Here is a 13869-nt window from a genome sequence, read left to right as displayed (position 1 = left end):
TGCAGGACTTGTATATTTTGGTTTTTTCATTTAAGATATACTTTGAATATAAATACACACACACTCTCTCCCTCCTAAGATGTCTAATAAATTCCAACTTTTTAAGTATTATAGAAATAATGTATTTTGTAATATAAAAGGTTATTGTCCTAAGTATTTTTTAAATCTCTTTGATACATCATTAAGATGCACTGGAATTATGCAGGTGCTCATTTTCATTATACAATTCAACATCTTCAAATAGTTTTCTGCTCCCCCGTTATGAAACGTTTAGAGCTAATGTTATATGTCAATGTAGAGAGAATTCTTTTAAGCACAGGTAGTTTGCCAGCTTTTCGGTCCAACAGTAAAGCTAAGTTTGAAATTAACTAATTCATAAACCATAACTAAATCAGAAAAGCTTGTGTGGTGTTTTAACTATTTTCTTACTACTGCATTGTTTTAATGCTGGTAGCTGACCCATGCTGTATAGAGAAAGTGAGCATTTGTAGAATTTGAACGAAAGGCCAAACAAAGCTCACTTTCTTAATTTTGAACATTTTGTTACTAGCTATACCCTTCAGAGACTACCAGTAAACATTGATAACATTTTAGCATTTTTAAAGCTGCTGAAAAATTTAAAGTATGCTGTATTTTCTCTCATATAGCATGTCCTGGAATATAAGCTGGACCTTGTTTTGAAAGAATGAAGAAAAAAATATTGTTTCAGAGTTATGAGTGTACAGATCAGGTTCAAAGCCTAGTCTTTAGCTGATTCTCCCTCCCTTTCTTGCTTAATTAAGGCTGGAACAATAGCTGTTGCTGAAGACTGATCTCTATGGGTGGATCCATTGTTCCAAAAAGAGCATGAGAGGCTTCAAGGCTGCAAAATTGTGGGAGAGAGAGTGAAAGAGAGAGAGATTAGGAGCAGGTAGTAAACAGACAATTGCCAAGGTTAGCTTAATTGGTGGACCATCAAAACTATTAAGAGAAGAGATGATCATTAACCCCTATGATGATAAATAGCTTTTTGTGTTGTGTATTAACACAGGTATAAATAATACTGCTTTGGGCCTTTGTGCTTCAGTAAGCAGTGCTGTAGCTTACAATGAATAAAATTACCCTATTTTTTAAGAACAGTTTACACTTGAATTCTGGAGACTGGCTAGGGAGCATGTTTTTACAGTATAAACTAAGGGCTAGTTTCTGAAGTGGTGCACAACTACTTGCTACTGACAGGAGTTACACAACTTTGTAACTGCATTCTGTAATTTATATTTAGTATAAATTGTTAATGTTAACTTAGGTTAAAAAACTTTTTTTGTGTTGTTCCTCTGACGACCATTATTTAGATCATGTAAACAAAGGTTTTGAGAATTCTGAGCGTACATATTTTCCATCTTCAACATCATGAGCTCAAAAAATGAGCAAGATGAAGAATTCCTGTATATGTACATACACACAAGTAATGCTGTACCTAGACTCCTGGCAGCCCCAGGCAAACTTTTAGTACCAGGCCCCCCTTTGCCAAAGATAATTATTTTCTTTGTTGCAAAAGTCTTTATCGCATCTGTGGTATCAATATCTTTAAATAGTTTGTTTTCAATTGATAACATTGCCAGTCCAGTAATACTACAACTTTTTCTTGCAACTGTAATTTTTTCAGACCCCCTTTCTGTCTGGGCCCCAGACAGCTGCTCGGTTCACCCATGCGTATGTCCAGGTCTGCACACAAATATTGGGAGCCAGTTTCTGACCAGCTAGGGCACTGTAGCATTAGAGTCTTTGGAGCTTAGGAACAATCCTTCAACCTGCACTGTTTACTTTGCATGAGCTCACACTGAGTAGGCTACCATGACTTCCATGATCTCCTTTGCTAACCTACAATTGTTGGTTAGAACAGGGAATACATGTGTGATAAGATGTTGCTAAAGAAATATTGCAGCCTGAGATAAATCTTATGTCTTATTTATGTGGCTGTGTAACTGCAGAATATTTGCTCTGCTGCTCTCCAGAGGTGGCTGCATTTCATTTGAGGGTGAAGTTATCCCTGTGTATAGGTTGTGTGCCCTTTAAAGTCTTGGACGTATTTTGGGATCCTCCAGCATGAAATCTGCTGCATAAATGCCAGAAATCCTTTTTCATTCTCTTCCATTCTCTTTTCCAGTCTCTACTTGTTGTGAAGTAGAAAACAGTATGATATTTTTATAATTAGGAGCTTTCTTCTTGACTTTTAGGGTGTGAGGACTGTGGCAAAAACCTTATAGGAGAATGCAAACTCCATGGACCACTCATCAGGGTTAAAGACAGGGTTATTCCTAGCCGTGCCCGCCTTACCCTACCTCACTACCTCACTTTACAAGTGCTGGAGCTGCGAGCTGAGAACCAACAGAGTAAGTATTTTAGCTCTTATAGGTGCAGTCTTTAGGAGGGACAAGAGTATGAATATTGGTTTGTAACTTAGAGGTGGTCTTTGCTTCAGGCAGTTGTGCACAGCCTATCTTTTTGGATGAGTATGATTAAGGTCAGAAATCCAGCTATTGAGTTTTTGGGGTTTTTTAGGGTTTTTTTGGTGCTTGGCTTTCCATGAATTTCCACGCAGATTGATGGCAGAATGCCACCATGAACTTGAATGCCATATACACTAACAGCATGAGGCTGATTTGCTTTGTTGAGCAAATGTCATTGTAGATAACCTAACTAGAAATATTCAAAATCAATAGCGATGCAGTATGACTGATAGGTTTTTTTCAATTGACTGTGATGGAGGTATACAAAGAGAGCATTCAACAGAAACTTATAAACAAAGCAGTAATTAAACTTCCCCTTTCCCCACTCCCCTCAAAAAGTCAGGAAGCCTGTAAGATTTTGTCCAATTCACAGTTTCAGAATTTCTGATCGGTACTATAGACAGAATGTTTTTTTTCAGGCAACAGGATAATTTGTAGTGCCCAGACTTGGACATTGTTAATTTGTAGATATGTCCATTACGTTTTGTAAATCTAATTATAGTTAGCTTTGTAACAAAATAAAAGGTGCTATCATTAACATTCATGGAGAGGAATAATGGACATTGTAAAATAGTTTACTTTGGGTTTGGATTTTTTGACAAAACTATACAAAGCAATATGTCATATATACAGTGTTTGAAACACCTTGCATATGAAATGCTGTTTATCAGCAGATAAACATCAGCGGGTTTGAGTGTTGCATACACCTATCTCACTGTTTAATTTTCTCTTAAGGGAAAAGTGTGCAATCCATTGTGACTTTCCAAACATTATTCAATGAATCAAAATCCTATTTTTAAAAATGTTTCCAGGTTCTTGTACATTTTAAGGTTTCTACCTAGTAGAACAATTTTCCTGATATGTTGCTCAGCTGTAGTGTTGGACAGTGGTGCTCAGCTCTTCTGGCCCTATGAACCAGATGACTGGTGAGAAGTTGGTTCACAAGCCAGTTCTGTTGTACAGGGCCAATCTATGGGCTCAGTCTGTTTCACAGGGCTGGTCCTCAGGTCCAATCTGGTGTGCGGTGCTGTATTATCTGGCCTGCAGAGCAATTAATGCTGCCACTGCTTGCTGCACCACGAAATTTCTAGACCCATGGGAGCCCTGCAGGTCTGTGGGCTGGATCTAGCCCATGGTTCATATCTTGGTCACTCATTTAGAAGACTTCATTTTGTCCATCTTTTTTTTTGGCTGGTTCTTTTCTCTCAGTTGTAAATATTTAGGAAATAGTTAATGATATGTGTATTCATCTTAGACTGGTCTCACTTTTATTCACAGTCCTGGGAGTGTTTGCTAAGAAAGTCATACAGAAGAGAACACAATTTGGTCCATATGTTGGCAAACTGTCTACAAAACTGACCCACTATGATGACAGCAGGCTAGTTCTGCAGGTAACCAACTCCAGTTCGGCTGGGCCTTGGAAAATTTGCTTTATGGGGCTTCAGGGTATTACAAGAGAGCTTAGATGTATTTCTGCTTATCTGTAAGGATCATAAGCATCTTTCTTTTTCCTGTGTATGTTCCTGATGTAAGACTTTGATGTTAACATATGATAAGAGCACCTCTGCCAAAGTTTCTTAACTTCCAGGTTAAATTATTCCATTTATTTTTCCATTTAACAATATACATAACCTGATTAAAATATCGCATACTGAGCACACCTACACATGTGCTTAAATGTGCATTACCCTATTTTAATGCATATTAAAGTGTCACATAAAAACGGTGCGTTTTCACCAATGTGCATAAAAATAGGCTAATGTGCCTTTTTCTAGTACCTTACAATAGAGGGCACCTATACATGAATGCAGAGGCTGCTTAATATTAGGAAGTTGTCCCATGGGGTAGAGGAGCACAGGTAAAGCTTTGATACTTTTGGTAGCCTTAAAGGAGGGGAAAAATACTTAAAACAACTCTGTCACCAAACAAATGAAGCTTGATGCACTGAATCAACATCAATGGCACAGATAGCAAAGCGGTCAATACGGGGACTTATAAAAATATTATCACAAGAGATATAATATTTGACACACTGCTTCTTGTTTATCTTGTATATTGAAATTGCAAGTTAGTAAGCTACCATCTCTTTCTACATATTTGTATAATGCCCACCGATTCTGATCCTGATTGAGGCCTTTGGGCACTACTGTGATGCAAATAGTATTCAGCCTGTATATATACCTGTATGGAATTTCTCACCCAGGGAACCCAGGTGTCATCTAGTCTCTGGGCTATGATGTCTAGGTCCAGTTATAGGGGACCTTGGCATGGCCTGTAGAAGCCGATGCCTTCCGGGGTTATTAGTGGACAAAAGGAACCAAACACAAATAAAGTAACACCAACTCATGGTAGAATTCTCTTCCCTTTGGGATGTTCCATGGTACTCCATGCTCGAACTGTCTTCCTTTTATGGAGTCCATGATAATAAACCTGGTAGACTCTACTCCCACATCCCTTCGCTGGCACACTTAGGTGGTACCAGGGCTCAGAGACAGCTGAATCAGGGGTAGAGCAGAGTGCTGTGAGGTGCTGGAGGTATTTAGGGAACCCCCTACCCCGTAAGACTTTTCAGAGTATCCCATTTCTGCCTTCAGTAAGCTGTTCTCCAGGAGTCAAGAACTGACAGTCTGTCCTCTTCTCTTCACTGCCACAAACTTGGTTATCTTTTTACCTTTGTAAACTGCTCTCTCCCAATCCATCACCCTTTATGGATTGCACAGGATGGGGCTGAGGAAGGTCATGGCAGTGTGCCGACTACTGTGGGGTTTTTACTACAGTAACCCTTTTGTATTTTGGTCCGACTATAGAGATGTATTTCAGTATCTAGCTATATGTAAGTAGACCCTCTCATATAAACTGAAAGTACCACTGACTTTGATTTCATTCTGGAGTATACCATTTATGGCTAATATAATGTATTTGCATTGGAAATAGATGAATTAGCACAGGATACCCACTGCCCCCTGCTTGATAACCCACAGCCAGGCAACACAGCCTCAGAAGCAAGCAGCATTAGCTGATACAATCCATTCCTTCTGACACCTGTTGCTAGTGGAAATCTCTTAAAACAAGTTATGCACAGAATTAACCTCCCAGTGGGCCACTTATGGCAAGCTGACATTGCAAACAGCACCTGCTTTTCATTGGGGTGAATTTTTCTCCACCTCCCCTTCTTTCTGCACTTCTTACTGGAACAGGAAATATAACATGTATTCCAGCATGGATGAATCAACACATTTATTTTCTTTCTCTTAGCTATCTTTTAACCAAGTTGTAGTCTCCATCATGGTCGCCTCTTGGACTTCCTATGCTTTTAATTAGCATATAGGTGTATCCTAAAGGCATAGTTCTTACTCATCTATGAGTTACTTCCCCAGATGCAGAGAATGGGAGCAGATTTTTATCTGAATTTCTTACAGCACAGTGAAAGGAACTTTGTTTTCTGTCTTCTAGAATCCTGAGTGTGTGACTGAGCCTAGGATTTCTCCAGAAAAAAATGTATTTTAATCACAAACTTAGCAAGCTTAGGCAACAATTTCTTAATAGGCAAGAAAATGTCACGTAACTGCTTCATAACTTTTTGTAAACTTTCAGATGATTAATGTAATAGTTCTCAACCTTTTTAGACTCAGAGCAATCCTTGGATAATTCCAGCTCTTATTTTTCACTCATTTTTTTGACTAAAGAAAAACAAGCGCAACTTTTCCATTCCAAAGAACTGAGAGAGACTACAACAGGTCGAAATATTTTTAACACTATGGATTCTATTTGAAATCTCTGAGTTTATCTTGTGATTCATGTTTGCACACCTAATGGTGTTAATGTTGTGTGGCAACCTGTGGCACCCTGGAAAGGTTCTCAGAGCACCTCAGGGTGCTGCAGCACTCTGGTTGAGAATCACTGGGTTAATGGAACAGATGCATGGGATATCTGTATGAAGTGTTAGCATGATCACCATGGATGCGCAGCTTCAGCAACAGATCTAAGACCTCCTTCCCAGCATATTCCTTCTCTTTTTCCATTTAAAAGGAATCTAGAGGGAATAAAGTGAAGTGAAGTGAATGGCAAGATTATTCATTAGTACTTACCTCCTTTTAGGAATGCAACATGTGGTCAGTCAAGAGAGTGTTCAAATATCACTTTAGTGGGAATTGACTTTGCCAGATTTTTCATATCAATGACAATATTGTTCCATGCAGAATACAGTTTTAACACAGCATTAAAAGTGGAGAGATCAAGCACTCAGGAAGCACATTAAGGTTCAAAATTAATCTTTCTGCCTACTTATTTGTGCTTAAATCTTAAAATACTATCTTTTTATATTATAGATACTACAATAACAATATTGCAGATGTTGTCAAATGTAACCTGTAATTTTGTATTCCAAACAAATATCAGCAGTTGTTTTAGTAACTAGGTGCTTTAGAAATCACTCATTCTCAACCTTTATTAGTAAGCTCAACAAGAATAATCTATTTTGTAACAATTGTTATTTTTCAGGGCATATTAGCAAGAAAAAGTGGAGTTTATAATTAAAAAAACAAACCCCAAAACAAAACAAAAAACCCCACAGAAATACAAAGGTTAGTATGTTCTTTTCTAGGGGGTCTGCTATAACTATCCTTCTTCCCCACTTTCCAATCTCCTTTCTTTAGGTATTGAAAGATGGAGGAAAGTACTTTCTGGACACTCCTAATGAAGACTGTGGAAACTGGATGATGTTTGTCCGGTTGGCTCGGAACCAAGAAGAACAGACTCTCGTAGCCTACCAGCACTGTGGAGAAGTCTACTTCACAACCATTAAGGTAGTTGTTGCCGCACCACTTCACATGACTCACATTTAAATAATTTGCAAAGATTCAGAAGAAAATTAACTTGCCTTATCACAACTGAGAGGCCAGTTATATTTATGTATCTGATCTATATTACATACACCAGTGGTTCTCAACCTTTTCAGGGTGAGGGCACTTCTCCACCACTTTTTTGAATGTGGTGACATTCCCAGTTCAGAACCACTGATAGTGCTGCCTCAACTGAACTCAGTGCTGCTTATCTAGGTTATGCTGCCTCCCAGTGGAAGTGCCCCACATGCCTGCTGCATGACCAGCCCAGGAAGGGCTGTGGCATGTGGGGAAGGGCCAGCCCAGGAAGGGCTCCTGCCTGCATTTTGACTCTGATCAACCTAAAATGGGCAGAGGCTGGCTGGTGTTATGCATCCCTTCCTGTCTGGACCTCCCTCTGCCCTGCCCTTGCTCCTACTAGAAAGAGGCTAATGGGTGGAACTGTCCTGCACACCTGTTTCTGGAAAGGGTGCTCGAGGGATGAACCAGGGAGGGTCACAGCAGCGGCCTGCTCCTGCTTGTTTTAGGCTGATCAGAGACCCCTAATGCAGCAGGTATGTGTATGGCAGTTTTACCTGGCTGTGTCATTGTACATTTGAGGGCGCCTTGTGGCACTCTGGGATGCTGCAGCACCAGTTGAGAACCACTGACATACACCCTTTCCTAATCACATAATCCACACTAAAATATGTGCTACCTGGGCTTTCTTACCACAGCTAGTATCATGGAACTTGGTGACTGGGATAAGAAAGAAAATGATAGAGCAGAGAGTGGTAAAACCATCACTTGCAAATAACATAGATGGTGACTGTAGTTTAAACATGAATGTCATGAGAAGTCTTTTGTTCTTAAACCCTTAATGAGTCATGATGCATTTGCTGTGGCAGCATTGCATATAGAAAAGCCTCTTTTTTCTGAAAACAACCAAAGAATTCTTCTCTTCTTAGAGGCTAGTTACTGAGCAACTTTGAAGGTTCCTTGAAGAGAACTGTCCTGATGTTCTACCTACCAGTAAAAAGTGATTTTACTGGAACTACAGACTTGCCTTGTAGAATTACATAATATTGTGATATTATTGAAAAATGATCAGTTTATGCAGTATTTTTAGGATTTTTTTTTCTCCTGAGAAAAGCTGTGAATTACAGGTCACAATATAATATAGGTACTTGCTTCTTGAGTTTTGTTGGTGATTTCAATACTCTGAAATTGGCCCAAAGTTTGTCAGTCATAGATTTTACTTTACTCTGAAACTGTCCTTGCAATGTAGTCTCTTTTTTTCTTTAACAAAGCTGAAGATTTTCTAGTAATACAATAAACAAAATGTATGGATCTTGGTTTTTCTTTTTTAATTAACTACCATTAATTTCTGCACAACATTGACAGCTACATTAAAAATTACTGAAAGAATGCAGAGTCTAAAGGAAAGACCATGGGAGCATAGGCTAAGAACTTATCAATGTCTATTCTGAGCTTTGCCACAGATGTTCTGTGTGGCATAAGGGAAATCATTTAATTGCTTTATTCTCTTTTCATCTGAACAGTGACAGCAATACTGCAATGCAGCACTGTGAAGATGAGCTAGTTAATGGTTTTACAACACTTTGAATAAAGTCCTAACATAGCTTTAAATATTACTAGAATATAAAGAATAGATGATTGTGATGACATGCTTTCACACTATGTCTTATAGTAGCTGTGTATCCAGAAGTCTGATAAAATAAACAGCATTTGTGATTTTATACAAGTGATTTTATATGGTCACATATGCATCCTCTTGTATCTATACCATTATCATTACTAATGGTGTTAAAATTATTTGGAAAGTCTTAACAAGTCGTTTTCTTTGAAGATTGTTGTGACAAGGAACTTAGCTTTTATTTTCCTGTATAATTTAAATACTACAGGGCAAACCCTGTATTGGTGCAAATGAGCAAAGTTTTATCAATTTCCATGGAACTTTTGTTTGTCTTTACTAATAGTGTTTGTCCTTGAACATCCAATGTGAGGAATACATTAGAGAGAGTACTGTGATTTTATCAACATGATTATATCACTCATCGCATTGTGAAAATGTGTTGAATTTGGCCTGAGGGCAAGCAAAAAAACTTCAATTAATTGAATCTGCTGAAGCGTGCTAATTAGTGTGCTCCAGCAGTCTCTGCGTCTTGTGTATTCAGTGTCCCTGTGCTTCAAAATGGCAGTAGGGTCACTTTAACTAAAGCTCATTGAATGAACCACTATAATTAAAGCACCTCCCCCGCAATGGAGCATGTGCAAAGATGCCCTTCTGACTAAAATTCCAAGAATGCATATTTTAAAAGCAAGAAGTTGAGAAGTATATGCATAAAGCAAGGCAGAGTGCTTATTCAGAAATGTCTGATCTTTCATAGGCAACAACTTACTTTGTCAGATGCTAAATGGACTTGCAGAGAACAGCAGTACCAAACAAAAAGGAATAAAATAACTTAAATCTGAAGGATAAGGAAACATGGATGAAAGAATAGGGAAGTGGTAGCACTGTAGAATTATATGAGAGAGTAAGAATCACCTATACCCTAAATCTCTTTGACCACTGTGGTATTACTAGGTAGTTAGGTCAAAGGGTGTGGTCATCATGGGTGACCTGAACTTTCCAGACATCTGCTGGGAAGAGCAGTCAGCCAGGTCTGACCGCTCACGTAGGTTTCTAGCCAGAATGCAGGACCTCCATCTAACTCAGGAGATGCACAGCCCCACCAGGGGAGACGCCTTGTTGGACCTGGTGCTGGCCATGCGTGACGACCTGGTGAGGGGGCTGCGGGTGCTCGGCCACCTGGGCGACAGTGATCATTGCCTGCTGGAATTCACCATCCAGCGCAAGGTGGCAAAGGCCTGCAGCAAGGCAGCAGCCCTAGATTTCAGGAGGACAGACTTCAGTGAGCTAAGGAGAATAGCTGGGGAAGCACTGAGGTCCCAGAGGGGAGGGGAGCCAGGTGTCCAAGAAGAGTGGTCGCTCCTTAAGGAGACAATCCTCCAAACCCAAAGGAAGGTAATCCCAACACAGATCAAAGGGGGCAGGAGAGCGCAAAAGCCCCCATGACTCACCAAAAGAATCCGGGAATGTTTCTTAGCTAAAAGGGAGGCACACACCCAATGGAAAGGAGGGGCCATCACCAGGGAGGATTATACTGCGGTTGATTGGGGTGCAGGGGGGTGGTCAGGAAGGCCAAGGCAGAAATGGAACTAGGACTAGCTTCCCAGATCAAGGACAACAAGAAGTCCTTTTTTAAATACATAGGGGGCAAAAAGAAGGTACCGGGTAACATGGGGCCCCTGCAAGACACGCTAGGAAATTTGGTTGTCGCACCAGGTGACAAAGCTAACCTATTTAATGACTTCTTTGCCTCCATTTTCCTGAGCAGGGACCAGATCAGCCCCCCCACTTGGCCCCCCTAAGCCCCAGGTCAAGGGTCAGTGAGGACCTAGTCAGGGAGCTTCTGGAGGGATGTATTTAATCCAGTTGGTCCGGACGATCTCCACCCCAGAGTGCTGAGGGAATTAGCTGAGGTCATTGCGGGACCCCTGGCATGGCTGTACGAGCACTCGTGGTACTCTGGTATGGTGCCAGAGGACTGGAAGAGGGCCAGCGTGGTTCTCATCTTCAAAAAAGGGAGGAAGGAGGACCTGGGGAACTATAGGCCAGTTCGTCTTACCTTGATCCTGGGTAAGCTTTTTGAGATAATTATTCTGGCACATGTCCATGAGGGGCCAGCAGGGGAGATTATGCTTAGGGGCAACCAACATGGGTTCATTAGAGGCAGTTTCTGTCAGACCAACCTGGTGGCGTTCTATGACCAGGTCACCAAATCCTTAGATGCAGGGGTAGCAGTGGATATAGTCTTCCTGGACTTTCGGAAGGCCTTCAACACTGTCTCTCACCCTGTTCTCATTAAGAAACTGGGGTACTGTGGTGTCGACACCCACACAGTCTAATGGGTCGCCAACTGGCTGGAGGGCCGCACCCAGAGAGTGGTGGTGGATGGGTCATTTTCTACTTGGAGGGATGTGGGCAGAGGGGTCCCCCAGGGCTCGGTCCTTGGGCCTGCACTGTTCAACGTCTTCACCAGTGACTTGGACGAGGGGGTAAAAAGCACCCTGTTCAAATTCGCAGACATCACTAGAAAGTGGGGGGAAGTTGGCACGTTAAAAGGAAGGAATAGGCTACAATTGGACCTAGACAGGTTACAGGGGTGGGCGGACGAGAATAGGACGGGATTCAACACTGACAAGTGCAAGGTGATGCACCTGGGGAGGAAGAACCAGCACCATACCTACAGGGTGGGGAACTCCCTTCTCGTGAGTGCAGAGGCAGAAAAGGATCTTGGAGTCATTATTGATGCCAAGATGAACATGGGCCGACAGCGTGGGGATGCAGTAAGGAAGGCCAACCGCACCTTGTCATGCATCCACAGATGCATCTCAAGCAGGTCCAAGGAGGTGATACTCCCCCTCTATGCGGCACTGTTCAGGCTTCAGCTAGAGTACTGCGTCCAGTTCTGGGTGGCGCACTTCAAGAGGGATGTGAACAACATGCAGAAGGTCCAGAGGAGGGCCACTCACATAATCAGGGCGCAGCAGGGCAGGCCCTACAAGGAGAGGCTATGGGATCTGAACCTGTCCAGCCTCCACAAGAGAAGGCTGAGGGGGATCTAGTGGCCTGCTACAAACTAGTCAGAGGGGACCAGCAGGCACAGGGGGAGTCCCTGTTCCTCCGAGCACTCCCAGGAGTGACAAGAAATAACGGTCACAAGCTGGTGGAGGGTCGATTCAGACTGGACATCAGGAGGTGCTACTTCACGGTCAGGGCGGCTAGGATCTGGAACCAACTTCCAAGCAAAGTGGTGCTGGCTCCTACCCTGGCGGTCTTTAAGACAAGGCTAGACAATCACCTTTCTGTGGTCGTTTGTCCCCAGTACTCTTTTCCTGCCATGGCAGGGGGTCGGATTTGATGATCTGCTCAGGTCCCTTCCGACCCTACTATGAAACTATGAAACTGTAGCATCTGTTTGTCCAGCTCTGATGCTAGGTAATAATTGCATTGTAAAGATTCATATGCTGTATCAGAAGGTGCAGCGTTTTGCCTTCTATACTGTTTCTTCCACATCAGCAATGATCTACTTCAACAAAGTCAGTTAAGAGTAAAATAAAGGTATGGTATAGATTTGCAGCGTAGCTGTAGCCAATAATACCCTTGGGTGCAGACTGTATCTTCTCATGTATAATCCATAACTTCTTCCCCACAACCAGCTAGGAAAAATTGGGGTACATATTATAGGCAACAAAAGTTCCCCATGGGTCTGGAAACTGGAGGCAGTGGGGGCCAGAACAGCATTAATTGCCATGCTTCTGGGAGCCATAGCAATTAATGCTGCCACCACTCCTGCCCTCGCCTTCCCTCACTGCCAACAAATTTCTGGACACATGGGGAGTCCTTCTCCTCAACTGTGCACCAGATTGGGATCCAGCACACAGCCCCAGTGTCAGTGTGCCAGATCAGTCCCTGGCATGTGGCCCCAGTGCTGGCATGTTGGATTGGGCCCAATGTGTGGTGCCAGCTCAAGCATGCTGGGCCCTGGTGCGTGACCCCAAGCTCTGGTGCACAGCCCCCAACCCCAGATCTCTGTCACTTACCTTTTATTTACTCTAAGGTAAGATTTTTTTTCCTTCTTGGGGCTATCCAAAAATAGAATATGAAAAAATAAGGTAGGATAATGGCTTGTTTGTGAAATTTTGGAAAGGAAAAAAATCTTGACTCCCAAAGCTACCTCTCTTCCCTGGTTTTATACATTCAGGAAGTTCTTAGCCAGATATCTTTTCCTATATATCTCCATTTATTTTTCTGGTCTTCTCTGTCATTGGCTATACATATTATGAAATAATCCTGGTATTTACGTTGGCTTTATTCTCAGCGACCTTTGTTTATATTTCTTCCTTCCTGTCTTTAGGAATTGTAAAAACAACAACCTTGTGATTTTCAAGTCATGTTAAGTAGTATTTCTCAAAACAACTAAATCCTGAGAGTAAGCTATCAACCATCTAATTAGCTATAAAGGAAAGATCTGTAAAGATAAACAAAATACTATCTGTTTTGAATAAGGTATGATAGTTTTCTATCAAAACAGCAATGATTCATGTAAACACTGGGAGTTTTCTTTCATTTACAGCCAATTGAACCCCACACAGAATTAAAAGTGTGGTATGCAGCAGATTATGCCAAATTTATGGAAGCTTCTGCAGTTGTCATTAAAGAAGAATCTGATATCTACACTTTACCACCAGTTTCAACAATAGTAAGTATCCTATAGTCAAGGCAACACTGGGCTTACATTCTAAAATCTGCTCATTTGCTTTGTAGTCAGCTTACATGAGAATGGCAGTTTGAAAAGAGGATGATAGATTAGTTGGCTAACATTGAGAAAAAACAATTTGAATCAAGTAGCAAAGGAAAGGTGCCACTTGCAGGTGTATTGTACATCATATGCTCTGTTTGTAATCTAGTG

The 13869-nt window shown here is 41.4% G+C and overlaps 1 protein-coding gene across 10 annotated transcripts in view; it reads left to right on the top strand.

Moving 5' to 3' along the window:
* PLAGL1 (PLAG1 like zinc finger 1) overlaps positions 1–13869 on the top strand; it is a 78284-nt gene that overhangs the window by 53906 nt on the left and 10509 nt on the right. For all 10 annotated transcript variants that reach the window (XM_090040829.1, XM_090040848.1, XM_090040838.1 and 7 more), the window contains 4 exons: positions 2217–2372; positions 3768–3880; positions 7145–7294; positions 13534–13659. In XM_090040829.1, coding sequence (XP_089896955.1) covers positions 2217–2372; positions 3768–3880; positions 7145–7294; positions 13534–13659 — 545 coding nt within the window. The remainder of the gene's footprint in view (positions 1–2216; positions 2373–3767; positions 3881–7144; positions 7295–13533; positions 13660–13869) is intronic.

The sequence above is a fragment of the Crocodylus siamensis genome, chromosome 1, assembly GCF_052110815.1.
Source record: "Crocodylus siamensis isolate JL-2025a chromosome 1, ASM5211081v1, whole genome shotgun sequence".
Taxonomy (NCBI): Eukaryota; Metazoa; Chordata; order Crocodylia; family Crocodylidae; genus Crocodylus; species Crocodylus siamensis.
This window is presented reverse-complemented; position numbering and strand designations above follow the sequence as displayed.